The 27,674-nt window shown below is 48.7% G+C and overlaps 1 protein-coding gene across 1 annotated transcript in view; it reads right to left on the bottom strand.

The window, feature by feature from the left end:
- The window catches only part of Cog2 (conserved oligomeric Golgi complex subunit 2), a 197,298-nt gene that overhangs the window by 90,221 nt on the left and 79,403 nt on the right, over positions 1 to 27,674 (bottom strand). The window contains 2 exon segments of the mRNA XM_045748023.2: positions 4,472 to 4,590; positions 11,266 to 11,442. Of these exon segments, the coding sequence (XP_045603979.2) occupies positions 4,472 to 4,590; positions 11,266 to 11,442 (296 nt within the window).

Below are 27,674 nucleotides of genomic sequence, written 5' to 3'. Positions count from 1 at the left end.
CCAGAACCTCGCACAGAGTGAACACTGCGCCGACCAGACGGAGGCGGGTCCGAAGGAGGAACCGAACCCGAACCAGACACCAGTGGCCTACTACGATGAGAGGAACCCCTGAGCCTTGGCACGACCCTTCTGGGAAAGTCCACCACGGGACCCCCGGAGAACCAGCAAGTCCGACATAGGAAGGCAAGAAGCCGAAGCAGCCTCAACATACTGCGCAACGGCGGAAGCCTAAAACAAGAGAGGACAAAAGGGAGAAGACGTCCTTAGAGCCAAGGCCCAAGCGGATTCCATAGAGGAGGCAAGCACCGTCTGCCAACACGCGAGCCGGGAAGCATAAAACATAGCAACCGCATCCCGCAAGATCGGTTGCCATGCTGAAGCGAAAAGCTTCAGCAGGGCAGCCGACGAGCGAGCCGCCGAGGTCAAGGCGCCCCCCCGCTGAACCAATCAAGCATAAATAACCCAAGGACCCCTCAGGAAAGTAGCCGTCTCGACCGTCGCTAGAAGGACGGAGAAAGGCTGCAAACGTACAAACCTACCACCAGTACCATAGAGCAGAAACCTGAAACGAAAGGGCTACCACAAACTGAGGAGAAGATAAGAGGGCACCCTGATCAAGGACAAGGACAGCTCAGGTGACGAATGAGCAGGCCGGAGGTGAAACAAAACACGATAAAGCGTACGGAACGGGGCAGATGTGACGTCCACCCCGAACGCAAGCCGGAGCGGCTCCGCCAGTGCCGCACAAAACGAGGCGACAGTAAGAAACATCAATAACTGCAGTCCTGAAAACCCAAGAAAGGACAAGACAACCCGATGTGAAAGAGAAGATGACCTACGAGAGCAAGAAAAAGGTGCATAGAAACACCAGGAACATCATGCTGTCACCGAGACGAAGCTCGCAGGTGGGACACCATCAACAAAGCCACCTGATCACCACAGAGATGGTGATACCCGCGTCAAAATACCAGATGTGAAAAGCCAAGGAGAAGGCCGAACCAGTCACATACAGGACCGGTCCGACCTGCCGAAAGAGGCGGAGCCGCGGGAAAACGCCCCGGGTTCGGACACCTATCAAGCAGCGTCTGAAAATAAAGCTGGGCCGGCCACCAAGGGACCATAAGGACTACTCTCGTGGGAATGGGCTCCAACCGAGCCAGAACCCGAAGCAACAGCTGGAGTGGGAGAAGAGGAACAGGTACCCCCACCTCGACCAGTCCTGCCGCAAGGCATCCACCGTGAACGCCTCGCAGGCAGGTAAGGGCGCCACATAGAATGGGCGACGCCTAGACAATGCCGACTGGAAGACGTCCATGGCCAGGAGTCCAAACGTCTGGCAGGGCCAACGAAATGAGTCGGCGACGACTGGCCAATCCGCGAACAGAGGAATGAACCAAGACAGGCTGTCTGCCAGGACATAGAATGCACCCCGGACATGAACCTCCGGTTAGCCAAACCCCGAGAATCCAACAAATGAGCCACTCGAAGGGACCAATCCCAAATATCAAACACCTAAGAGAAACCCTGTAGTTCCGGCAAAGAACCGCCAGAGAACAGTCTGAATGGAACCGGATGGTAGAGCATAGAGTGACCCTAACCCTCCGAAGCGCCAACCAGACAGCCACGAACTCCCAAATCGTGCTGTGAGCCTGACGGACGGACAGACCCCACCATCCCGACCAACCTGGTGAGCATTGATCACAAAGCCCCAGCCGAGAGATGACCCGTCCATGAACACATTGAGCGAAGGCTCGGGGAGGTGCCAAAAAGGCACGGAACTCCGAAAACCCCAAAGAGGAAGCTGGTGATGCAGCACCAACACAAGATCCCCAGAGGAACGAACCCAACGATTGCACGAGAGCCGGAAGGGGAGTCTCTGAAGGAACCAAACAGACGCCGAAGCCAAACCCGACCTTGCGGGCAGACCAGCAAATCGAAGTTCAGACTCCCGCACAACTGCTCGAGCAACCACCGAGCAGCCCGGGACCCGCTCATGAACAGCCGAAGGCGGGACCACAGCCGCAGCAACACTTCTGGAGGTAAAGACAAGGAACGGCCCAAGAGCCCTAAACAAGCCCAGCCAGGTCTGAACCCAGGATGGAAACAGATGGAACAGCCTCCAGATCACCAGGGAACCAAACCCGGCGATCTGGAAAGAACCACACCCCTGGTGAGCAGACAAGCGGAACTACTGGGAGCCCACACCAGCCAGTCGTTGAGGTAGGCCAGACACCGAATCGCAAGCAGACTCAGAGAGGGCACCAAGATCCGGTAAGGATGCGTAAATACACCAAGTGCCAATTAGAAAATAGGAAAGGCAACAAAAGTGGCAAGCCTGAAGCCTCACCACCAACTGTGCTAGTCCCGGAAAACTGGAGAGGAACGTGCCAAAAGCTGATCTGAAGGTCCAGGGCCATCATCCAGGCACCCGACCCCAACAGAAGCCGGACCAGAGACAACAGTCCTCTGATGAGGGCATAGAATGCAGGGCGCAGACTGAAGAAGTCCAGAAGAACCGCAGATTCGCCAGGCCCGTGTCTGCATAGAGCAGACGGGAACTCCATGGAGGATGGGGCGGATCAACCACGTCCAACGCACCCACTAAGATGACATGATGAAGCGCAGGGGAAGAAGCCCACTCATCAGCACTGAACCCCCCAAAGGGGAAGAAGCCGTCCGCCGCCGCCACCACAGGCCGAAAGACAACCAAAAGCGCCCACTATCTGCAGGACCATCCGAGAGTCAACAGAGCAAGCTGCTACCCCAGTGCCCCGTCAACAGCGAAGGGAACAGAGCCCCTTCCGAAAGAAAAAGTACATATACATATAAACACATGTTGTTAAATATGACTGAAAAAGTAAGATTAATAATTCTAACACGAATTTGCTCAATATTTCTTATGTTTCTTTTTACAGTCGATGGTAATTGAAAAATCAATTCTCCAAAATTCATTTTTATTTCTAGTCTAACGCGACGCTTGAATGATTTTCGTAATAACTTATTACATTTTCAAAGACTTTAGTTTACACACACACCTGCTTGATGGGGTTCTGGGAGTTCTTCTACTCCCCAAGCCCGACCCGAGGCCAGGATCGACTTGTGAGAGTTTGGTCCACCAGGCTGTTGCTTGGAGCAGCCTGCAGGCCCACATACTCACCACAGCCTGGCTGATCCAGAACTTCTCTTAGAAAACAGTCCAGTTTCCTCTTGAAAATGTCCACGGTTGTTCTGGCAATATTTCTTATAGTCGCTGGGAGGACGTTGAACAACCGCGGACCTCTGATGTTTATACAGTGTTCTCTGAGTGTGCCTATGGCACCTCTGCTCTTCTCTGGTTCTATTCTGCATTTTCTTTCATATCGTTCACTCCAGTATGTTGTTATTTTACTGTGTAGATTTGGGACCTGGCCCTCCAGTATTTTCCATGTGTATATTATTTGGTATCTCTCTCGTCTCCTTTCTAGAGAGTACATTTGGAGAGCTTTGAGACGATCCCAATAATTTAGGTGTTTTATCTCGTCTATGCATGCCGTATACGTTCTCTGTATTCCCTCTATATCAGCAATCTCTCCTGCTCTGAAGGGGAAAGTGAGTACTGAACAGTACTCGAGACGGGACAACACAAGTGACTTGAAGAGTACAACCATTGTGGTGGGATCCCTGGATTTGAAAGTTCTCGTAATCCATCCGATCATTTTTCTGGCTGACACAATATTTTCTTGGTTATGCTTCCTAAACGTTAGATCGTCGGACATCATTATTCCCAAATCCTTGGCATGCTGTTTTTGTACAGCATGTTTATGTACATGTGTAAATAGTGTAATACAAACAATACCAGTATGGTGGGAGGAGCAATGTTGGTGAGTGAGATGTTGGAGGAGTGAGGATGTGGCAGCTGACACTCGCAGAGTTCTGAGTGTATTGATGGTGAATGTATATAGTGTGTGATAGTGTATAGTATGTAAATAGACTGTATATATACATAAATTAGTATAATACAATGGAAATATGTGCCAGATATGTGTACACATGTGTCATGCACGTAACACAGTGTCTTCGTACAGTACGGATGTTCTACTGCCATAATATAGTGTACATGTTCATTATACATAGGATTGGCATGTAAAAGCAAATAAAATGTATTTGGAACTGTGCGCAGAAAATGAACAAAAATATATTCGCGGCAACTCATGCATCCTGCCCCAGGCGCCCTACCAGAATGATGACATAAACGCGCGAACTTACGGACCCCATAGCCAAAGTACGTACAACTTCGCCCTACTGTTACTATTCCCATACTCAGAGAAGGGATTTTTGACACTTTCAAAAAATATTTTTTTCCAGAGAATTTATATCCTGCGCACTGGAGGGGGGGGGGGGTCATATTGGGAGGCCGCGCAGTTAAGGGGTTATGGTTATGGGTCCCAAATTTAACAAGTGAACGTTGTACAATATGGTAAGAATACTCTACCTTTGACCTGTGGTGACAGAAAGCAAAGGATGACACACATTGTTGATTGCTGTCAAAGTGTTTGCGTACATTCCAGGGAGACCTCGAGGATCCGAACGTAGCGCAGATTCACTTATTATCTGTAATTAATTATTTTTAACTTAAATTTATAACTTCATTCCCTATAATAATAGAATAAAATCATTGAAAAGAATATGTATTTATAGTATTTACCAAATATAATATTTCATGTTACCTAATAGTGATTTACAAAGAAATGACTTGATTTGCTTAACATATACAAATTCCTGCACTATTCCTTTTTTGCTCCAATGGTCTAGTATGATTCCTTCTCACAGTTCCTAACTCTGTGTATATTAATTTAATAATGCCATTTTTTGAGACAGTAAGTTCCCAGGAAAGAAGTCTTTTAGAAATCCTGTTATTACGTAACCAAGCATTCTGTCATACATTTCTTAAGTCTAACCTTACACTTCAGTCTTGGTGTCCTACTTTCACTCACTTCATCATTTCTCAGCAATTTTCTCCATAAATCCAAACTATCTGAACACTAATTCCTTAATGTCTGAGATGCTTTTCCCACCTCCACGTCTTTCTCCTGTGACAATAATCTCCTTCAAGAGATTGAGCCTGCTCTTCCCTTCATAATTACGTCGTCACAATTATATAAAAGACTATGGAAGAAATGTCAAACAACGACAACAACACCAGCACCAGCAAGGCTTGCCAGGGTGAGCAGAAACGTATGCATCCAGCCACCTGTTCGAACTCCAACCACCAAACTACCCGTTGATCGCTACGGCTCCGCTGATTGGTCGCCGGTCTGGCTGCACCTGCACTCGCCCCCAATACTACCTGATGTCTGGGGTCGCCCCAACATCAGTCCTCAGAATGTTCAGTGCTTTCGTAGCCAGCACTCCTCCCAGCTAGACTCTAGAGTGTACTGAGAGAGGTGGTGGCTTTAAGCCAATATTCCAGCACCTCCCACTTAACTTTTGTATTGCACTTCTTGTTATTTTGCCTTAACGTAACTTTTCATTGTGTCATCTAATTATTCTTATTATTTTGATTGATTTTATTATAAGAATTTGTTTGTGCATTATTTTCATGTTTTGATTTATTTAACGTCATTAAAATTTCATTGTTAAAGTTTTACTTGTGTTTTGTGTGTCTTCTCCTTACCTTACCACAGACGAAGTTCCAGTTTTTCTATTTTTTTTTATAACTATGTGACGAGGCCATACCCCTAGCCTTAAACAGCCGAACACCAACGCGTTACCGTCACAAGATATATGGGGGCCTGTCCTAGGAGCTTCACTCAGGTACTGGTGCCAAGTGGTAATTTATGGTAAGCGTATTTAACTCTGTTAACGTAGCTTTACTATTTTTCATTCAATTTCATTTTTTATAAGGTGCGGTGTATTGTGCATTACGAGAGTAACATATAGTGAAGGTGAGACAACTTTGGATTACGTGGTGACTGTAGGCCTCAGTCATACTCTTAATTGGTCATCTCTCCCTCCTTGTTATTACTCGTATTTACCATCTATGTCCCTTGAATATTTCTCATTCTGACAGATCATCATATTGGTACCCTGGTACTGTGGTCTGCCCCGGGTCAAGAGTACCCAATCTTCTGCAATCTGACTGTAGGAGGACAAAGAGGGCCATAGTTCCTCTAGCTCGAACTTTAGTTGCTGAATTGGGACCTCAGCAGCAGTTCTCGTCACCAGTTGACACCTCGCACCCCTACACGTCAGTCAGAGATGATGATACATACAACGGTAGGGAATTAGCTTATTTTTTCAGAGCACAAAAGTTCGCTAATTCTGTAAGTATCATATTAAATTCAGTAGGAAAAACTTGCTTTATGTCCTATAGAGACTTGGCAAGGTATGCCTACATCCTTGGACTACCAATTTTACTTTTGAAGCATTTAACTGTTTCATTTGTTTTCGAAACTTTGTTTCATTTGTTAGTAGGATTTTCTTGCCCTTATTCTCTTACATGAGTACCGGGTACAAGATTTCCTGCGCCCTTGATTTAATTTAATCATTTAATATCTTTCACTTAACGTTAATTGTTAAAGATCACACAGGATAGGTACCAGTTGCCACGTTGTCCTGTTTCTGACATTTCATTATTGAACATTCGTGTACCTTTATTTGCTAATTTCACCATGTTTCGTCTCCAAACTTTCCGTGCAAATCCAGCAGGTGAAATAGGGACTTTAAGTCGTGCCAAGAGGACTGAACTACAAACTCTTGCACATGAGTATCAACTAGAAGTTCCCTATCAAGCCAACAAAAATGACCTACACAACCTGTTGCTGGATTACTATTTAGAGCAAGGTAAGATAGACTCTGAAACTCATGAAACTTACTATATTGCAGATAAAACTGACTTGGCAACGATGAAACTTAAACTAGAGCTGGCTAAGATTGAACGTGAGCAGCAAAGGGAAGCCCGCGAACAGCAAAGGGAAGCCCTCGAACAACAAGAACGAGCAGCTGCCATACGAAGAGAAGAACAAGAACGCAAAGCTGCTTTGAGGAGAGACGAACAAGAACGCGAAGCTGCTTTGAGGAGGGAAGAACAAGAACGAGAAATCACCCTCAGAGAACGTGAAGCTGCTTTGAGGAGAGAAGAACACGAACGCGAGGTCGCATTACTCCGTGAACGTGAACGAGTACAGCTTGAAACCAAACAACGCGAGTTGGAAATACAACGCGAACATGACAAGCAGCAAGCGACTCTGGTTCTTGAGTGTCGTCAACGGGAATACACGTTGGAAACTTCACACCTCGCTCAACGCCAGCAAGCTACTGCCAATCTTCCCATCAGTTTTAATATATCACATGCAAGTAAGTTAATGCCATCCTTTGTAGAAGCAGAAGTTGATGTGTTCTTTACCACCTTTGAAACCCTTGCTAATCAACTCAGTTGGCCTGTCGACCAATGGGCCACACTTCTCAGAGTCCATCTTACAGGTAGAGCTGCAGTCACACTCAGTACTTTGGCGTCTGAGAATGACTACTACACTCTGAAACAAGCAGTGTTGGACGCCTACCTCCTCTCTACTGAAAGTTATAGAAGGAAATTCCGTGACCACCTGAAGGCAAGTACCACTACCTTCCTCGAGTTTGCTAACACGAAACGGAGGTATTTCATGAAATGGCTGGAAGCAGCACATGTCTCTACTTTTACAGAACTCGTCAACCTGATGCTTGTTGAAGAATTCTTGAGACGTGTGCCGCCTCCTGTCCGCCTCTACTTAGCAGATAAAGAAGAAACCGACTACCTGAAGTGTGCTAAGTCGGCTGACACTTACAGCCTCATCCACCGGCTGACACCTGAACCATCCTCCAGTAAGAAGTCGTGGTACAGTTACGAGAAGGTGAGCCCCGATCAAGCTGGTTCACAACTGTACTGCAAGTATTGTAGACTCTATGGACATACCATAGACAAGTGTGGTAAGTCTCAATACAAGGGAACCACTGACCAACAACGACCCAAACCAACTCCTCCTAAGTCCGGTAAGCCTGTGATGAATGTTGGTGTTGATGTTAATGATCTTTCTCTTTTCAGTAACCACCTGTATACTGGAACTGTCTCTGCCAACGGTTCAAATCCGGAGGGACGTTTCAAATTGAAGATCTTGAGGGACACAGCGGCTCTACAATCAATCATCTTGAAGTCGGCTGTGCCCAACATAGTCTACACCGGGGAAACGGTCTTCATCACTGACCTCACTGCTACTACTCCATACCCTCTCGCCAGAGTCCACCTGGATTGTCCCTACGTGAACGGGGAAGTCCAAGTCGCCGTCAGGGAAAAGCCTTTTCCCATGCCTGGAGTGCAACTTCTCCTAGGCAACGACTTGGCAGAAGACCTGCAACCGACCAACCTGATCGTCATGGACAAACCCCAGGTGTGTAACTCTGTGCCAATAAATCCTATTCTCGAGTATGTTCCAGCAGAGGTTCAAGAGAGTGATGAAGTTTCTCCTCCGGTTCTCGTGACCACCCGTGCACAAGCCGCACGTCCACAGCCAGCTGACTCTACTGCCACCGCTGTCCCTCAAGACCCTCAGAAACTACCCCCGCATCTGACCAAGTTGGAGTTCCGTAAGTTGCAGAGGGAAGATCTTACTTTAACACCATTGTTTTTCCAGGCTGAGACTCAACCCGACAGTATTCCTGGGTTCTTCCTAGAGAACGACTTGCTCTACCGCAGATATAGACCCAGTAAACTGAAGGAGGAGGACGATTGGGCCAACATCGAACAACTTGTGATTCCCACCAGCCTGCGGCCCACTATTCTACACCTGGCCCATGGAGCATTCTCCCACTACGGCTTCAACAAGACTTACCATGGGATTCGTCAAGACTACTACTGGCCAGGTATGGTAAACAACGTCAAACAGTACGTAAAACAGTGTCATACATGTCAGATGGCAGGCAAACCGAACGTCTCCATTCCCAGAGCACCACTGATTCCCATACAGGTGCCTGCGGAACCTTTCCACAGACTCATAATAGACTGTGTTGGTCCTTTACCTCGGACCAGTTCAGGTAACGCCTACATCCTAACCATCCTGTGTCCTACCACCAGATTTCCCATAGCAGTTCCAGTGAAGAACATCACGGCTGCTACGGTTATCAAACATCTATTGAAGATCTTCACTCAATACGGATTTCCCAAGGAGATTCAAAGTGACTGTGGCACCAACTTCACCAGTGATCTCTTCAAAAGGACACTGGAGGAGTTCAACATCAAACAGGTATTGTCCAGCCCCTATCATCCTGCTTCACAGGGTTCTCTTGAACGTAGTCATCAGACCATCAAAGCACTCTTGAAAAAGTTTTGTAGTGAAACCTCAAAGGATTGGGATAAGCAGATTGACCTAATAATGTGTATTTTCAGAAGTCTCCCCAATGAGTCCCTAGGAGTATCTCCTTATGAGATGCTCTACGGCCGTAAGTGCCGTACTCCCCTTAAGGCTTTCAAAGACTCTCTCAGAGATGCCACCTTCAGTGAGCATCAGAATGTGCCCCAGTTTCTTCAAAACCTTCAACACATTCTAGAGAGAGTCCACCGCTTTGCTCATGATAATCTATTGAAAGCCCAGGTGAGAATGAAGACTCATTACGACCAGACCAGCAAAGTAAGAAAATTCAAGCCGGGAGACTTCGTCCTTGCTTATTTCCCTATCCCAGGTTCACCTTTACAAAACAGATTTTCAGGACCCTACTGCGTCAAAGAGTGCAGAAGCAACAACACATACGTCATAGAGACTCCAGATAGGCGGCGGAAGACCCAGCTGTGCCACGTCAACCTCCTGAAGCAATATAATGGTACTCCTCCCACTGTCTTGACTAATTATTCCACATTCACAGAACCCTACATCCACAGTGAGACCTTCCCAGCTTCTTCTCCCGAAAGCACTGACAAGGAGTCGGCGCTTTCTAATTCCAAAATCCTTAATGATCTTCCCAAATGCTTTCAGGATAATACTCGTGCTCCTATGCCCTCTTCTAATTCCACTCTCACCTCGTCAGATAAGCCCTACATCCTCCATGTCGACGCCAATGGTACCGACGATGGTGGTGTCGTGATGCAGCAACGAGGCGAGAAGAATTCGCCTGTCAGCGACTACTGCTACAAGGAACGACGGAACAATTGGCAAGGAGCTACTCTTCCTCATCCTGAAGCTTCAGCACTTCACTCCACACCTGAAAAGTGCTCGGTCCACCATCAACACGGACCACACCACCCTACACCTCCTGCAGCACGCCCACTTCTCATCTCAACGTCTTCTACTATGGGCTTGCTACCTGCAGAAATTCAACCTGGAGACACGCTATACCAAGAGTCTGACAACATCTTAGCCCATGATCTCTCCAGAGTTTATGAAGTAGAAGCGACTCCATCCATTACTCCACCACATAACGACGTACTTCTTCCAGAACCGCAGGCTTCGGGGGAGAGTTGTGACAATAATCTCCTTCAAGAGATTGAGCCTGCTCTTCCCTTCATAATTACGTCGTCACAATTATATAAAAGACTATGGAAGAAATGTCAAACAACGACAACAACACCAGCACCAGCAAGGCTTGCCAGGGTGAGCAGAAACGTATGCATCCAGCCACCTGTTCGAACTCCAACCACCAAACTACCCGTTGATCGCTACGGCTCCGCTGATTGGTCGCCGGTCTGGCTGCACCTGCACTCGCCCCCAATACTACCTGATGTCTGGGGTCGCCCCAACATCAGTCCTCAGAATGTTCAGTGCTTTCGTAGCCAGCACTCCTCCCAGCTAGACTCTAGAGTGTACTGAGAGAGGTGGTGGCTTTAAGCCAATATTCCAGCACCTCCCACTTAACTTTTGTATTGCACTTCTTGTTATTTTGCCTTAACGTAACTTTTCATTGTGTCATCTAATTATTCTTATTATTTTGATTGATTTTATTATAAGAATTTGTTTGTGCATTATTTTCATGTTTTGATTTATTTAACGTCATTAAAATTTCATTGTTAAAGTTTTACTTGTGTTTTGTGTGTCTTCTCCTTACCTTACCATAGACGAAGTTCCAGTTTTTCTATTTTTTTTTATAACTATGTGACGAGGCCATACCCCTAGCCTTAAACAGCCGAACACCAACGCGTTACCGTCACACTCCACATATAAGTTATAAAATTACCAACTTCAACCCTTTAACATCTGCATAGTGTTCAGGCAAGTGCATGAACATATGAACCTACATTCACAATAATATAAATTGATGCCTTACATCTTCCAGTTCTTTTCTCATCAGCTCCCTAACAAGCTGGTGTGCATGATTAACACTTCCAAGGCTTGCATATGTATGTAATGTCTGTCTGAGCACAGACAAATCTTTATTCAAGATTCCCTCACGAAGGCCACGCTCTAAGCCATGTTCCACATACTGGCAAACCTCAGCAACTCTCTGTAAATTAGAAATTTTTTATCAAAATATTTAGCAAATTAGAGTATATCATTCTAAATACTTTATATGTGGCTATCATAAAACCAGCGTTGAATTAAATGAAATGCCAGTTTCTGGGAGAACCCCGGCAGCTCCTGAAGCTATCCTACTGATATAGTGCTATCCTATTTGGAGTCATCAGTCACAGAGTTCATGTTGCCTATCAGGAACCAGAGCCAGAACCTGGCCCCATCAGAGAGGCGCGCAGGGAGTAGTGGCCTATGAGCACTTTACATGTAAAGTATACCCTGTATCATACTTGCCATCGACAAGGGAAGGCACCCAAAAAACTAGTGTTGAATGTAATGAAATACCATTTTCTGGGTGAGTCCCGGACGCTTCCTGGAGATATTCAGACTGAATGGATATGTATAACTTTCTGGCATCAGTCAAAGTGCTTGGAGTTCTTGCCTACCGGGGACCACGAGCTAGAACCTGGCCCCTTCAGAGAGGCACGAGGAGCAATCGCCTATAGAAACTCCTCTGTGGTTGGGAGCATTCTATGTCTGCCATCGACCGGGATAGGCACCCAGAAAGGTAGGCGCCCCAAAACAAACCCCTATTCTGGTTAAAATATTGCTACCGAAAGCCGAGCGAGTGGACAGAACTCCCCAATCAAAATTATCTAACTAGCATGACGTCATCACGTCGCCGCGACACCATCTGCGCAACCCCCCTCCCAGGGAGGGGGAAGGGGGAGCCCCAGACCATCCGCGCCAGTGATCCAACTGGTAGTTCTTAGGCTGGATGTCAAAATACGCGAAAAACACCGCCGACCGGAGGGAGGAAGGGATGCCGGGGAGCCTCTGGGACTCACCCATAAAATGGCGTTTCATTACATTCAACGCTGGTTTTCTGGGGGAGCTACCTCACCACAGATAAGGAAAAATAGGGAAGGATCCGGGAGGCGGACGCCACACGCCCTAACCTAAAACTATGACCACAGACGAAGGGAAGAAATAAAATAGACCACCCGGGCCAACGACCAGGACGACACCGGAAATTCAAGAGCAGGCTGGAGATGAAACAATGCCCCAAGACAGCAAGCGGAACGGAGCAGAAGGAACAGCAACACTGAACGGAAGCCTGAACGGAAGCCAGAGTGGCTCCGCCAGCACCACCCAAGACGAAGAGACAGTACACAGTCCCAGACGACAGTCCCGGAACAACCCCAAAGGGAAAGACAAGCCAAACCTATCAGAGATCGAAGGACCCTTCGCAATGATAGGAAAAACCGGAAGGACAGCCAGGAAATTTACACACTGCCTCCGAGACGAGGCACGCAGGCGGGAGACCAACAACGAAGCCACCAGTGCCCACACAAGTGAAGAGAAACTAGAGGCAAAAACCGCAGACATGAAAACTCTAGGGAAAGGATGAACCAGCCCTGTACAGGGTTGGACCGACCCAAAAAGAGGCGGAGCTGCGGTAAGACCCACAGGACCGAAACTGAGGAAGCAGAAGGCCTTGCCAAAGCAGGCAAAAACCAAAAGGAACAGCCGAAAGGGAAACAAGGAACCCAACCCCAGTGAGCTGAAAAGGAACCAACCCGGGCGAGCAGAAATGCCCCGTCCAGGAGGAACCCCCCAAGGGCTCCTGTAGGACCAACAAGGCCAAACAACAAGTAGCCAGGGCCCAGGCATAGGCCAACAAGGAAAAACGAGCATCACGAACGAAAACGCGAGACGCAAAGCGAAAAACAGCTACGCTACAACCCAAAGAAGCAGGGCAACCAGCACCAGCAGGGAAGAACGACTCGCGCATCCCCAAGGCATACATGAGGAGAACTCCGCAGGATGCGAACCGCAGGAAAAAACACCCATTCCAGAAAAGGAACAAAGAAAAGCTGGAGTCAGGACCGGAAGCCCAGCAACCTGTCCCAAGAAAAGGAACCAGCAGGGCAGGAGCGGTGGACTGCAAGCCCACAACCCCCCACAGACAGTGCAACACAGAAGCCTGCAGGGAGAAACAAAGAAAAAGTGAAGGAACACAGGACCAAAACCAAACACTGGGGGTAGTCCAAAAGCAGGGAGCTGAACATGGCCAGAGGCCCACTCGAGAACCCAACATCAGTATAGCCAAGAAGCACCGACCCAGATACACAGGCAAGTGTAGCAAGGAGGACAAATGGAAAAAGGCAAGGAAAACCTCCGAAGACGGATCAAGAAGCAGCCGGTAACGCAATGTACCCAACCAACCACAAAGTGCGTAGGAGAGGGCGCACAGACACCGAGGGACACCATGGACATCAGAGTGCAGCCAGGCACCGAAGATAGGCAAGGAACGAGTGTCCAGAGATCAGAGACCAAGCAATGATGGAGGACACAAACAAGGACCGAGGGAACGAAGGAGTGCCCAAATATAGGGAAAAGATCCAGGTCCCAAAAAACTAAACAAAAAGCACCGAAACGTGGGGCAGTGCCCCACAGGACAACGAAGAACAAGACACACATGGACAAAGTAAAATCATGGAAGACACACGCAAGGTATCCAAGCAAAACACACAACACCGAACACCCAGTTAGGAGCCATCAACCCAACCCAGATAAGCAGGGAAGCGACAGAGTAAACAAGGATGGAGCAGTGAACAAAGACCGTACCCGCACACGGGTACAAAGGAGGAAGCTGACGACCCAAACGAGCCACAGGCTTTAAAAAAGAACTTGATTAATGCCAGAGGAGGTAGGAATTGAAATGCACTAGGAAGCGATGCGGTGGAGGCAGATTCCACACGCAGGAGCAAATGTAGATAAGACAGAGCCCAGTAGGCACTGGAAACTGCACACCTGTCAACCGACAGTGGAGAGCCGGGACCAAAGAGCCAGAGCTCAACCCCGCAGGCACGAGGCAATTATTCCACGATAAGTCGAGACCCAGCACCTAGCTGACAGAGTCGCCAGACAGGACAATCACACCTGCAGAGCAGACACGAACGTGCCACAACACAGTCAAGTCAAGGAACGTACCAGGAGCATCGCTAGTGGTTTGCCTAAAACGCCATGCTTACGAGAGGCAGTAGGCAGTGAATGTACTGTGACCTGAATAAAACGTTTAAGTCGAAGGCGAAATACATCCAGAGGTGCGTGCCCAGCAGAAGACGAGGTGCAGGACAAAGGTGGAGGTGGCCCCACACTAAGCCACCCCACACCCGGAAGCAGAGAAAGAACGAAGTGACGTCCTCGTATATAAAATCCAGAACACCCCCCCCGCATCTAGAGGGTTATGACTGGAGAGAAAACGAGCAAGCAGCCGTAGAAAACCGCGAAAAACGACGTGGAACACACGAGTACACCGCCCAGAAACAAAATGAACACCCCAGCCCCAGCATGCGAGGTACAAACTGCACCACCCATCTACCGGGCAGTGCGGCTTGTACACCAGGCGGACACACACACATATCGTACACACACCTAACGTACAGACACATTGTATATACATATTGTACAAACACCCGGAAGGTGTACGTAACAAACACGAAGACTGTGAAAACAGGAAGGAGAGACGAAGTGAAAACAAATCAAGGCGAAACAGAAATGAAAGAAGACAAGGAGGACGGAAGGAAACCAACGAGTCCGAAAAAGGACCAGAGGGAAACCTCACCAGAAGTCAACAGACGTACCAACAATATCAGAGAATATGAAGAGTTTCGCGAACCAACGCGAACCATGACATGCAAGCACAAATGCACGGAGGTACATATGGACAAAAAAGAAACCCCTGATCAAGGGGCAAACAAGGACCGCGAGACGAAGCGAACAAAATCGCGACGGAAGCGCGAAAAGGGGGAGGAAAAAGGGGGCGAAACACACCCCTGGGAACGACGGAACCGACGGACCCGAAGGAATACGGAACCGCACCCAGGGAGGGGTAGACCCAAAACCAACACGAACACAGAGGGGAAAGGAACAACCCCACTCTGAGAAACTGCAGGCCCCGCACCGACGGTACAAAGGCCAAAGCGGAGCAAAACAGAGCCGAGGCACCCCCAGGCAACCCTTCCCCAACACCGGGAACCTCTACTGTAGGACCCGAAGCAAAGCCTCACTCCCAAAGCCCCAGCGTCACAAGGAAAAGCCGGGGCAGCCGAACAAACTCTAAGGAAGGGAGCCCACTGGTTAGACCCATACGGTACGGCTGGAGGAACAGGGTCGAATGACGCCACTGCCACCCCGGAAGAGGAAAACCCCCGAAACCGCCCAAGTCTCAACCCAACCAGACCCTGCTCCAACCCCGAAACCAGCTTACAGTTTGGAGCCGGAAGCAAAGGAGGAAGTATGCACAACAGAAGGGGAAGGACTAGGAGCGGAAAGAGCCAGAGCCGAAGCTACCCCCACCCCCAAGTCTGCCAACAACAAAACGGGCAGCCTCGGGGCATCCGGGGCCGCAACCAACCAAGAGCGTTGCAGCAACTTAACCTAACATGCAACGTCACAGCCGCCTGCAGCCACTTATCATAACCAGTGGCCAGGGTGAACGAGAGCACGTACAGACAACACCCGTCGTACAACTCTGGGTCATAAGAAACAACGACCCAACAGGCAGCATGGCGGAGGCAAACCGGTGAGTGTCACCCTGAGACAAGGGGACAGAGCAACCGTCAAACTCAGAAAATGCGAGGGGGAGGGGGGGGGGGACTCAGGGGTCACATCCATAGGACCACGGAGCCCCCGTGGGGTTTTCCAGGGCTCTTAGCCTTGGGGACATGCCAAGGGAAGATCAGGAAGGGGTACACGCAAACCAGTGCCCAAGTCTACCAAACAAATTTCTAAAAGCTGAACCCCCGGGACGTGTCCACTCACGGGGGCCAAGCGGAGAGTACCACCAACAGAAAAAGCTATATAACTCCTAGAACAGGAAAGGGGGACTACAAAGGCAGCCCCCCCACCAGGCAAAAACAAAAACAAAAGAAAAACCCCACAAGAGGACAACGTACCTAGGCGAACAGAGCCGGTCGCTGTTATTGGTGAAAACTAGCTGTGCAGTACCCCGCGCCCCTACCTGTGACGAAAATCACCTCTTACCCAGAGACAAACAAGGACAACAAAACCCCAGCCGACTCCAAGGGCGGCCCAGTACCGAGCAGTAAAAGACACAGCGGAGGTAGAACCCAAGGTGGCTTGTGGAAGGTGGCCCCAAGCCCCACGTGCAGTACTTACAAGGCACCTAAGGAGGAGAGCCCTAGGCGCAGGCAGCCCGAGTACCGTGGAATCTCACTCCTGGCTCACACCCCACCGGTAGAGACAGCCCACACCACAAGGCACAGAGCTGAAACAAAAACCGCAGCCAGAGGCACTCGACTGGCCAGTAAACCCATCAGCCAAGAACTGCCAGTTGGATCGCTGGCACGGATGGTTTGGGGCTTCCCCTTCCCCTTCCCGGGGAGGGGGGGAGGGGTTGCGCAGACAGCGACGTGATGACGTCATGCTAGTTTGATAATTTTGTTTGGGGAGTTCTGTCCGCTCGCTCGGCTTTCGGTAGCAATATTTTCACCAGAATAGGGGTTTGTTTTGGGGTGCTTACCTTTCTGGGTGCCTATCCCAGTTGATGGCATAGAATGCTCCCAACCATAGGGGAATTTCTATAGGCCATTGCTCCTCATGCATCTCTGAGAGGGCCAGGTTCTGGCTCGTGGTCCCTGGTAGGCAAGAACTCCAAGCACTTTGACTGATGTCAGAAAGTTATACATATCCATTCAGCCTGGATAGCTCCGTGGAGCCGACGGGGCTTCCCCCAGAAAACCAGCATTGACTGTACAGTGCTTCATCAGTTTAACGAATCCTGCTCTATCGAATTCCCAGAAGAGACGAACAAATTGAATTCATTACCAAATGTTTAGTGGAAAATACAAATGTTCGATTAAGCGAGGAATGTTCATCCAAGCGGTCACCGAGGCCAAGCGTCAGAGCTGGCTGTCATCAACTATGATTCACCAAAGTGTAAACAGTTATACAATTTTATTATCCTTACTCATTGTTTCTAGGGAGAAATAGTGATAAAATGGTGTCAGGGGGCAAGTGGAGTCCGTAGTTAGGGTTTATTGTTAGGGGGCAAGTGGTGTAAGTTACGTATTATCATGGGAGGCAGTCTGCTGCTGCCTCAATACACCCCATGGATGGTGTGAGTGGTGTTGGGGATGGTGTGGGTGGTGTGGGGGATGGTGTGAGTGGTGTGGGGGATGGTGTGAGTGGTGTGGGGGATGGTGTAAGTGGTGTTGGGGATGGTGTGGGTGGTGTGGGGGATGGTGTGGGTGGTGTGGGGGATGGTGTGGGTGGTGTTGGGGATGGTGTGAGTGGTGTGGGGGATGGTGTGAGTGGTGTGGGGGATGGTGTGAGTGGTGTGGGGGATGGTGTGAGTGGTGTGGGGTGTGTGGGGGATGGTGTGGGTGGTGTGGGGGATGGTTTGGGTGGTGTGGAGGATGGTGTGGGGTGTGTGGGGGATGGTGTGAGTGGTGTGGGGGATGGTGTGGGTGGTGTGGGGGATGGTGTGGGTGGTGTGGAGGATGGTGTGGGGTGTGTGGGGGATGGTGTGAGTGGTGTGGGGGATGGTGTGGGTGGTGTGAGGGTGGTGTGAGTGGTGTTGGGGATGGTGTGGGTGGTGTGGGGGATGGTGTGGGTGGTGTTGGGGATGGTGTGAGTGGTGTGAGTGATGTGGGGGATGGTGTGTGGTGTGGGGGATGGTGTGAGTGGTGTGGGGGATGGTGTGAGTGGTGTGGGGGATGGTGTGAGTGGTGTGGGGGATGGTGTGAGTGGTGTGGGGGATGGTGTGAGTGGTGTTGGGGATGGTGTGAGTGGTGTGGGGGATGGTGTGAGTGGTGTGGGGGATGGTGTGAGTGATGTGGGGGATGGTGTGAGTGGTGTGGGTGATGGTGTGAGTGGTGTGGGGGATGGTGTGGGTGGTGTGGGGATGGTGTGAGTGGTATGGGGGATGGTGTGAGTGGTGTGGAAGATGGTGTGAGTGGTGTGGGGGATGGTGTGGGTGGTGTGGGGATGGTGTGAGTGGTGTGGGGGATGGTGTGAGTGGTGTTGGGGATGGTGTGGGTGGTGTGGGGGATGGTGTGGGTGGTGTGGGGGATGGTGTGGGTGGTGTGGGGGATGGTGTGAGTGGTGTGGGGGATGATGTGGGTGGTGTGGGGGATGATGTGGGTGGTGTGGGGGATGGTGTGAGTGGTGTGGGGGATGATGTGGGTGGTGTAGAGGATGGTGTGAGTGGTGTGGGGGATGATGTGGGTGGTGTGGGGGATGGTGTGGGTGGTGTGGGGGATGGTGTGGGTGGTGTGGGGGATGGTGTGGGTGGTGTGGGGGATGGTGTGGGTGGTGTGGGGGATGGTGTGGGTGGTGTGGGGGATGGTGTGGGTGGTGTGGGGGATGGTGTGAGTGGTGTGGGGGACGGTGTGAGTGGTGTAGGGGATGGTGTGGGAGGTGTAGAGGATGGTGTGAGGGGTGTGGGGGATGGCGTCAGTCGTGTGGGGGATGATGTGAGTGATGTGGGGGATGGTGTGAGTGGTGTGGGGGATGATGTGGGTGGTGTGGGGGATGGTGTGGGTGGTGTGGGGGATGGTGTGGGTGGTGTGGGGGATGGTGTGAGTGGTGTGGGGGATGGTGTGGGGGATGGTGTGGGGGATGGTGTGAGTGGTGTGGGGGATGGTGTGAGTGGTGTGGGGGATGGTGTGAGTGGTGTGGGGGATGGTGTGAGTGGTGTGGGGGATGGTGTGAGTGGTGTGGGGGATGGTGTGAGTGGTGTGGGGGATGGTGTGAGTGGTGTGGGGGATGGTGTGAGTGGTGTGGGGGATAGTGTGAGGGGTGTGGGGGATGGTGTGAGTGGTGTGGGGGATGGTGTGAGTGGTGTGGGGGATGGTGTGAGTGGTGTGGGGGATGGTGTGGGTGGTGTGGGGGATGGTGTGGGTGGTGTGGGGGATGGTGTGGGTGGTGTGGGGGATGGTATCAGTGGTGTTGGGGATGGTGTGGGTGGTGTGGAGGATGGTGTGAGTGGTGTGGGGGATGGTGTGAGTGGTGTGGGGGATGGTGTGGGTGGTGTGGGGGATGGTGTGGGTGGTGTGGGGGATGGTGTGGGTGGTGTGGGGGATGGTATCAGTGGTGTTGTGGATGGTGTGAGTGGTGTGGAGGATGGTGTGAGGGGTGTGGGGGATGGTGTGAGTGGTGTGGGGGATGGTGTGGGTGGTGTGGGGGATGGTGTGGGTGGTGTGGGGGATGGTATCAGTGGTGTTGGGGATGGTGTGGGTGGTGTGGGGGATGGTGTGAGTGGTGTGGGGGATGGTGTGAGGGGTGTGGGGGATGGTGTGAGTGGTGTGGGGGATGGTGTGAGTGGTGTGGGGGATGGTGTGAGGGGTGTGGAGGATGGTGTCAGTGGTGTGGGGGATGATGTGAGTGATGTGGGGGATGGTGTGAGTGGTGTGGGGGATGATGTGGGTGGTGTGGGGGATGGTGTTGGGAATGGTGTGGGGGATGGTGTGGGGAATGGTGAGGGTGGTGTGGAGGATGATGTGAGTGGTGTGGTCGATGGTGTGAGTGGTGTGGGGGATGGTGTGAGGGGTGTGGGGGATGGTGTGAGGGTGTGGGGGATAGTGTGAGGGGTGTGGGGGATGGTGTCAGGGGTGTGGGGGATAGTGTGAGGGGTGTGGGGGATGGTGTCAATGGTGTGGGGGATTTTTTTTATTATGATTTTCTACCACACACGTGGCCACACATTTACAATGCTAACCAGCATATATACATTTTCTTCTGTCCTCCATGGACAGGGTGAGAGATGTGTTAAACATATAGTTCAGGGGTATATTGAACAATCAACCACAGAAGGTGATTCTGTGCTTTTAAAATGTTAAACTAACCTCCATACGCAAATACATAGATACACAGATTTACGTATGCCCTACATAAAGTGTTCGATGTGTCTTTTACATAGTGTCTTTAATGTGCAATTACAAAGGTGAAATATAATTCTGATCAGCTTCCATATATACTTTATACACATACATACACACACACACATATATACATATACATATATACATATATGTATATGTTGTGACGATAATCTCCTTCAAGAGATTGAGCCTGCTCTTCCCTCCAAAAATACGTCGCAACAAATATATAAAACTACTATGGAAGAAATGTCCAACAACGACAACAACATCTCCAAGGTTTGCCAGAGCGCAAAACGTATGCAGCCAGGGACACCTGCTCAGCCTCAAACCGCCAAACTACCTGTCTTGTTGCCGGCTACTCGCTGATTGGCCGCCGGTCTGGCTGCAACTGCACTCCACCCCCCCATACTACTTGATGTCTGGGGCCGCCACGACCTCAGTCCTCAGAATATTCAGTGCTTTCATACGGTTAACACTTCTTCCTGGTAGACTGAGCTTTGGCTTAAGTGTACTAAGAGAGGTGATAGCTTAAAGCCAATATTCCCGCACCTCTCATTTTATTGTATATTGCACAGCTTGTTATTGCTCACTTGTCTTAACGTAACTTTTCATTTTGCCATTTTATTATTCTTATTATTTTGATTGATTGATTTTATTATACGAATTTGTATGTCCATTTTATTCATGTTTTGTTTATCTAACGTAATTAAAATTGCAGTGTTAAAATTTACTTGTGTTTTGTGTGTCTTTTCCTTACCTTACCACAGACGAAGTTCCAGATTTTCTATTTTTTTTTTATTCTATGTGACGAGGCCATACCCCTAGCTTTGAACAGCCGAACACTAACGCGTTACCGTCACATATTATATGGGGGCCTGTCCTAGGAGCTTCACTCAGGTACTGGTGCCAAGTGGTAATTAATGGTAAGCGTATTTAACTTTGTTAACGTAGCTTTTACTATTTCTCATATTCAATTTCATTTTTATATGGTGCGGTGTATTGTGCATTACGAGAGTAACATATGGTGAAGGTGAGACAACTTTGGATTACGTGGTGACTGTAGGCCTCAGTCATACTCTTAATTGGTCATCTCTCCCTCCGTGTTATTACTCGTGTTTACCATCTTTGTCCCTTGGATATTTCTCATTTTGACAGATCATCATATTGGTACCCTGGTACTGTGGTCTGCCCCGGGTCAAGAGCACCCAATCTTCTGCAATCTGACTGTAGGAGGACAAAGAGGGCCATAGTTCCTCTAGCTCGAACTTTAGTTGCTGAATTGGGACCTCAGCAGCAGTTCTCGTCACCAGTTGACACCTCGCACCCCTACACGTCAGTCAGAGATGATGATACATACAACGGTAGGGAATTAGCTTACTTTTTCAGAGCACAAAAGTTCGCTAATTCTGTAGGAATCATATTAAATTCAGTAGGAAAAACTTGCTTTATGTCCTATAGAGACTTGGCAAGGTATGCCTACATCCTTGGACTACCAATTTTACTTTTGAGGCAATTAACTGTTTCATTTGTTTTCGAAACTCTGTTTCATTTGTTAGTAGGATTTTCTTGCCCTTATCCTCTTACATGAGTACCGGGTACAAGATTTCCTGCGCCCTTGATTTAAATTAATCATTTAACACCTTGTACTTAACTTTAATTGTTAAAGATCCCCCAGGATAGGTACCAGTTGCCACGTTGTCCTGTTTCTGACATTCATTATAACTGAATATTCGTTGTACCTTTATTTGCTAAATTCACCATGTTTCGTCTCCAAGCTTTCCGTGCAGATCCAGCAGGTGAAATAGGGACTTTAAGTCGTGCCAAGAGGACTGAATTACAAACTCTTGCACATGAGTATCAACTAGAAGTTCCCTACCAAGCCAACAAAAATGACCTACACAACCTGTTGCTGGATTACTATTTAGAGCAAGGTAAGATCGACTCGGAAACTCATGAAACTTACTATATTGCAGATAAAACTGACTTGGCAACGATGAAACTTAAACTAGAGCTGGCCAAGATTGAACGTGAGCAGCAAAGAGAAGCAGCTGCCATACGAAGGGAAGAACAAGAACGAGAAATCACCCTCAGAGAACGCGAAACTACTTTGAGGAGAGAAGAACAAGAACGCGAAGCTGCCTTGAGGAGAGAAGAACACGAACGTGAGGTCGCATTACTCCGTGAACGTGAACGAGTACAGCTTGAAACCAAACAACGCGAGTTGGAGATGCAACGCGAACATGACAAGCAACAAGCAACTCTGGCTCTAGAGTGTCGTCAACGCGAAATCGCCTTGGAAACTTCACACTTCACTCAACGCCAGCAAGCTACTGCCAATCTTCCCGTCAGTTTTAATATATCACATGCAAGTAAGTTAATGCCATCCTTTGTAGAAGCAGAAGTTGATGTGCTCTTTACCACCTTTGAAACCCTTGCTAATCAACTCAGTTGGCCTGTCGACCAATGGGCCACACTTCTCAGAGTCCATCTTACAGGTAGAGCTGCAGTCACACTCAGTACTTTGGCGTCTGAGAATGACTACCACACTCTGAAACAAGCAGTGTTGGACGCCTACCTCCTCTCTACTGAAAGTTATAGAAGGAAATTCCGTGACCACCTGAAGGCAAGTACCACTACCTTCCTTGAGTTTGCTAACACAAAACGGAGATATTTCATGAAATGGCTGGAAGCAGCACATGTCTCTACTTTTACAGAACTCGTCAACCTGATGCTAGTTGAAGAATTCTTGAGGCGTGTGAGGCCTCCTGTCCGTCTCTACTTAGCAGATAAAGAAGAAACCGACTACCTGAAGTGTGCTAAGTCGGCTGACACTTACAGCCTCATCCACCGGCTGACACCCGAACCATCCTCCAGTAAGAAGTCGTGGTACAGTTACGAGAAAGTGAGCCCCGATCAAGCTGGTTCGCAACTGTACTGCAAGTATTGTAGACTCTATGGACATACCATAGACAAGTGTGGTAAGTCTCAATACAAGGGAACCACTGACCCACAGAAACCCAAACCAACTCCTCCTAAGTCCGGTAAGCCTGTGATGAATGTTGGTGTTAATGTTAATGATCTTTCTCTTTTCAGTAACCACCTGTATACTGGAACTGTCTCTGCCAACGGTTCAAATCCGGAGGGACGTTTCAAATTGAAGATCTTGAGGGACACAGCGGCTCTTCAATCGATCATCTTGAAGTCGGCTGTGCCCAACATCGTCTACACCGGAGAAACTGTCTTCATCACTGACCTCACTGCTACCACTCCATACCCTCTCGCCAGAGTCCACCTGGATTGTCCCTACGTGAACGGAGAAGTCCAAGTCGCCGTCAGGGAAAAGCCTTTTCCCATGCCTGGAGTGCAACTTCTCCTAGGCAACGACTTGGCAGAAGACCTGCAACCGACCAACCTGATCGTCATGGACAAACCCCAGGTGTGTAACTCTGTGCCAAGTAACCCTATTCTAGCGTATGTTCCAGCAGAGGTTCAAGAGAGTGATGAAGTTTCTCCTCCGGTTCTCGTGACCACCCGTGCACAAGCCGCACGTCCACAGCCAGCTGACTCTACTGCTACCGCTGTCCCTCAAGACCCTCAGAAACTACCCCCGCATCTGACCAAGTTGGAGTTCCGTAAGTTGCAGAGGGAAGATCTTACTTTAACACCATTGTTTTTCCAGGCTGAGACTCAACCCGACAGTATTCCTGGGTTCTTCCTAGAGAACGACTTGCTCTACCGCAGATATAGACCCAGTAAACTGAAGGAGGAGGACGATTGGGCCAACATCGAACAACTTGTGATTCCTACCAGCCTGCGGCCCACTATTCTACACCTGGCCCACGGAGCATTCTCCCACTACGGCTTCAACAAGACTTACCATGGAATTCGTCAAGACTACTACTGGCCAGGTATGGTAAATAGCGTCAAACAGTACGTAAAACAGTGTCATACATGTCAGATGGCAGGCAAACCGAACATCTCCATTCCCAGAGCGCCACTGATTCCCATACAGGTGCCTGCGGAACCTTTCCACAGACTCATAATAGACTGTGTTGGTCCTTTACCTCGGACCAGTTCAGGTAACGCCTACATCCTAACCATCCTGTGTCCTACCACCAGATTTCCCATAGCATTTCCAGTGAAGAACATCACGGCTGCTACGGTTGTAAAACATCTATTGAAGATCTTCACTCAATACGGATTTCCCAGGGAGATTCAGAGCGACTGTGGTACCAACTTCACCAGTGATCTCTTCAAAAGGACACTGGAGGAGTTCAACATCAAACAGGTATTGTCCAGCCCCTATCATCCTGCTTCACAGGGTTCTCTTGAACGTAGTCATCAGACTATCAAAGCACTCTTGAAAAAGTTTTGTAGTGAAACCTCTAAGGATTGGGATAAGCAAATCGACCTTATAATGTGTATTTACAGAAGTCTCCCCAATGAGTCCCTAGGAGTATCTCCTTATAAGATGCTCTACGGCCGTAAGTGCCGTACTCCCCTTAAGGCTTTCAAAGACTCTCTCCGAGATGCCACCTTCAGTGAGCATCAGAATGTGCCCCAGTTTCTTCAAAACCTTCAACACATTCTAGAGAGAGTCCACCGTTTTGCCCATGATAATCTATTGAAAGCCCAGGAGAGGATGAAGACTCATTACGACCAGACCAGCAAAGTACGAAAATTTAAGCCAGGAGACTTCATTCTAGCATACTTCCCTATCCCAGGTTCACCTTTACAAAACAGGTTTTCAGGACCCTACCGCGTCAAAGAGTGCAGAAGTAACAACAACTACGTCATAGAGACTCCAGATAGGCGGCGGAAGACCCAGCTGTGCCACGTCAACCTCCTGAAGCAATATAATGGTACTCCTCCCACTGTCCTGATTAACTGTTCTACCTCCACAGAACCCTACATCCACAGTGAGACCTTCCCAGCTTCTCCTCCCGAAAGCACTGACAAGGAGTCAGCGCTTTCTAATTCCGAATTCCTTAATGATCTTCCCAAATACTTTCAGGATAATAATCGTGCTCCTTTGCCCTATTCTAATTCCACTCTCACCTCCTCAGATAAGCCCTTCATCCTCCATGTCGACGCCAGTGGTACCAACGTTGGTGGTGTCGTGATGCAGCAACGAGGCGAGGAGAATACACCTGTCAGCGACTACTGCTACAAGGAACTACGGAACAATTGGCAAGGAGCTACTCTTCATCATCCTGAAGCTCCAGCACTTCACTCCACACCTGAAAAGTGCTCGGTCCACCATCAACACGGACCACACCACCCTACACCTCCTGCAGCACGCCCACTTCTCATCTCAACGTCTTCTACTATGGGCTTGCTAACTGCAGAAATTCAACCTGGAGACACACTATACCAAGATTCCGACAACATCTTAGCCAATGATCTCTCCAGAGTTTATGAAGTAGAAGCGACTCCATCTATTACTCCACCACATAACGACGTACTTCTTCCAGAACCGCAGGCTTCGGGGGAGAGTTGTGACGATAATCTCCTTCAAGAGATTGAGCCTGCTCTTCCCTCCAAAAATACGTCGCAACAAATATATAAAACTACTATGGAAGAAATGTCCAACAACGACAACAACATCTCCAAGGTTTGCCAGAGCGCAAAACGTATGCAGCCAGGGACACCTGCTCAGCCTCAAACCGCCAAACTACCTGTCTTGTTGCCGGCTACTCGCTGATTGGCCGCCGGTCTGGCTGCAACTGCACTCCACCCCCCCATACTACTTGATGTCTAGGGCCGCCACGACCTCGGTCCTCAGAATATTCAGTGCTTTCATACGGTTAACACTTCTTCCTGGTAGACTGAGCTTTGGCTTAAGTGTACTAAGAGAGGTGATAGCTTAAAGCCAATATTCCCGCACCTCTCATTTTATTGTATATTGCACAGCTTGTTATTGCTCACTTGTCTTAACGTAACTTTTCATTTTGCCATTTTATTATTCTTATTATTTTGATTGATTGATTTTATTATACGAATTTGTATGTCCATTTTATTCATGTTTTGTTTATCTAACGTAATTAAAATTGCAGTGTTAAAATTTACTTGTGTTTTGTGTGCCTTTTCCTTACCTTACCACAGACGAAGTTCCAGATTTTCTATTTTTTTTTTATTCTATGTGACGAGGCCATACCCCTAGCTTTGAACAGCCGAACACCAACGCGTTACCGTCACAATGTATATATGTATACTTGATAGGCTTGATAGAATTCTACGATCAGATGACAAAGATTAAGCAAGAAAGAGAAGGATGGGCGGACTGCATTTTTTTGGACTGTTGGAAAGCCTTTGACACAGTACCCCATAAAAGGTTGATGCATAAGCTGGAGAAACAGGCAGGAGTAACTGGTAGGGCGCTCCAGTGGATAAGGGAGTACCTAAGCAATAGGAAGCAGAGAGTTACAGTGAGGGGTGAGACCTCAGAATGGCGTGAAGTCACCAGTGGAGTCCCACAGGGCTCTGTACTCTGACCTATCCTGTTTCTGATATGTAAATGATCTCCCAGAGGGTATAGACTCATTCCTCTCAATGTTTGCTGACGACGCCAAAATTACGAGAAGGATTAAGACAGAGGAGGACAGCTTGAGGCTTCAGAAGACCTGGACAAGCTGCAGGAATGATCAAACAAATGGCTGTTAGAGTTTAATCCAAGCAAATATAATGTAATGAAGATAGGGGTAGGAAGCAGGAGACCAGATACAAGGTATCATTTGGGAGATGAAATAGTTCAGGAGTCAGAGAGAGAGAGAGAAAGATCTGGGGGTTGATATCACGCCAGACCTGTCCCCTGAAGCTCATATCAAGAGGATAACATCAGCAGCATATGCCAGGTTGGCTAACATAAGAACGGCCTTTAGAAACTTGTGTAAGGAATCTTTCAGAACATTATATACCACATATGTCAGACCAATCCTGGAGTATGCGACTCCAGCATGGAGTCCATATCTAGTCAAGCATAAGACTAAACTGGAAAAGGTTCAAAGGTTTGCCACCAGACTAGTACCCAAGCTGAGAGGTATGAGCTATGAGGAGAGACTAAGGGAATTAAACCTCACTTCATTGGAAGACGGAAGAGTTAGGGGGGACATGATCACCACATTCAAGATTCTCAAGGGAATCGACAGGGTTGATAAACACAGGCTATTTAACACAAGGGGCACACGCACTAGGGGACACAGGTGGAAACTGAGTGCCCAAATGAGCTACAAAGATATTAGAAACAACTTTTTTAGTGTCAGAGTGGTTGACAAATGGAATGCATTATGAAGTAATGTGGTGGAGGCTGACT

The sequence above is a fragment of the Procambarus clarkii genome, chromosome 24 (assembly GCF_040958095.1).
Source record: "Procambarus clarkii isolate CNS0578487 chromosome 24, FALCON_Pclarkii_2.0, whole genome shotgun sequence".
Taxonomy (NCBI): domain Eukaryota; kingdom Metazoa; phylum Arthropoda; class Malacostraca; order Decapoda; family Cambaridae; genus Procambarus; species Procambarus clarkii.
The sequence above is the reverse complement of the archived record's forward strand: the minus strand, read 5'-3'. Positions and strand labels throughout refer to the sequence as shown.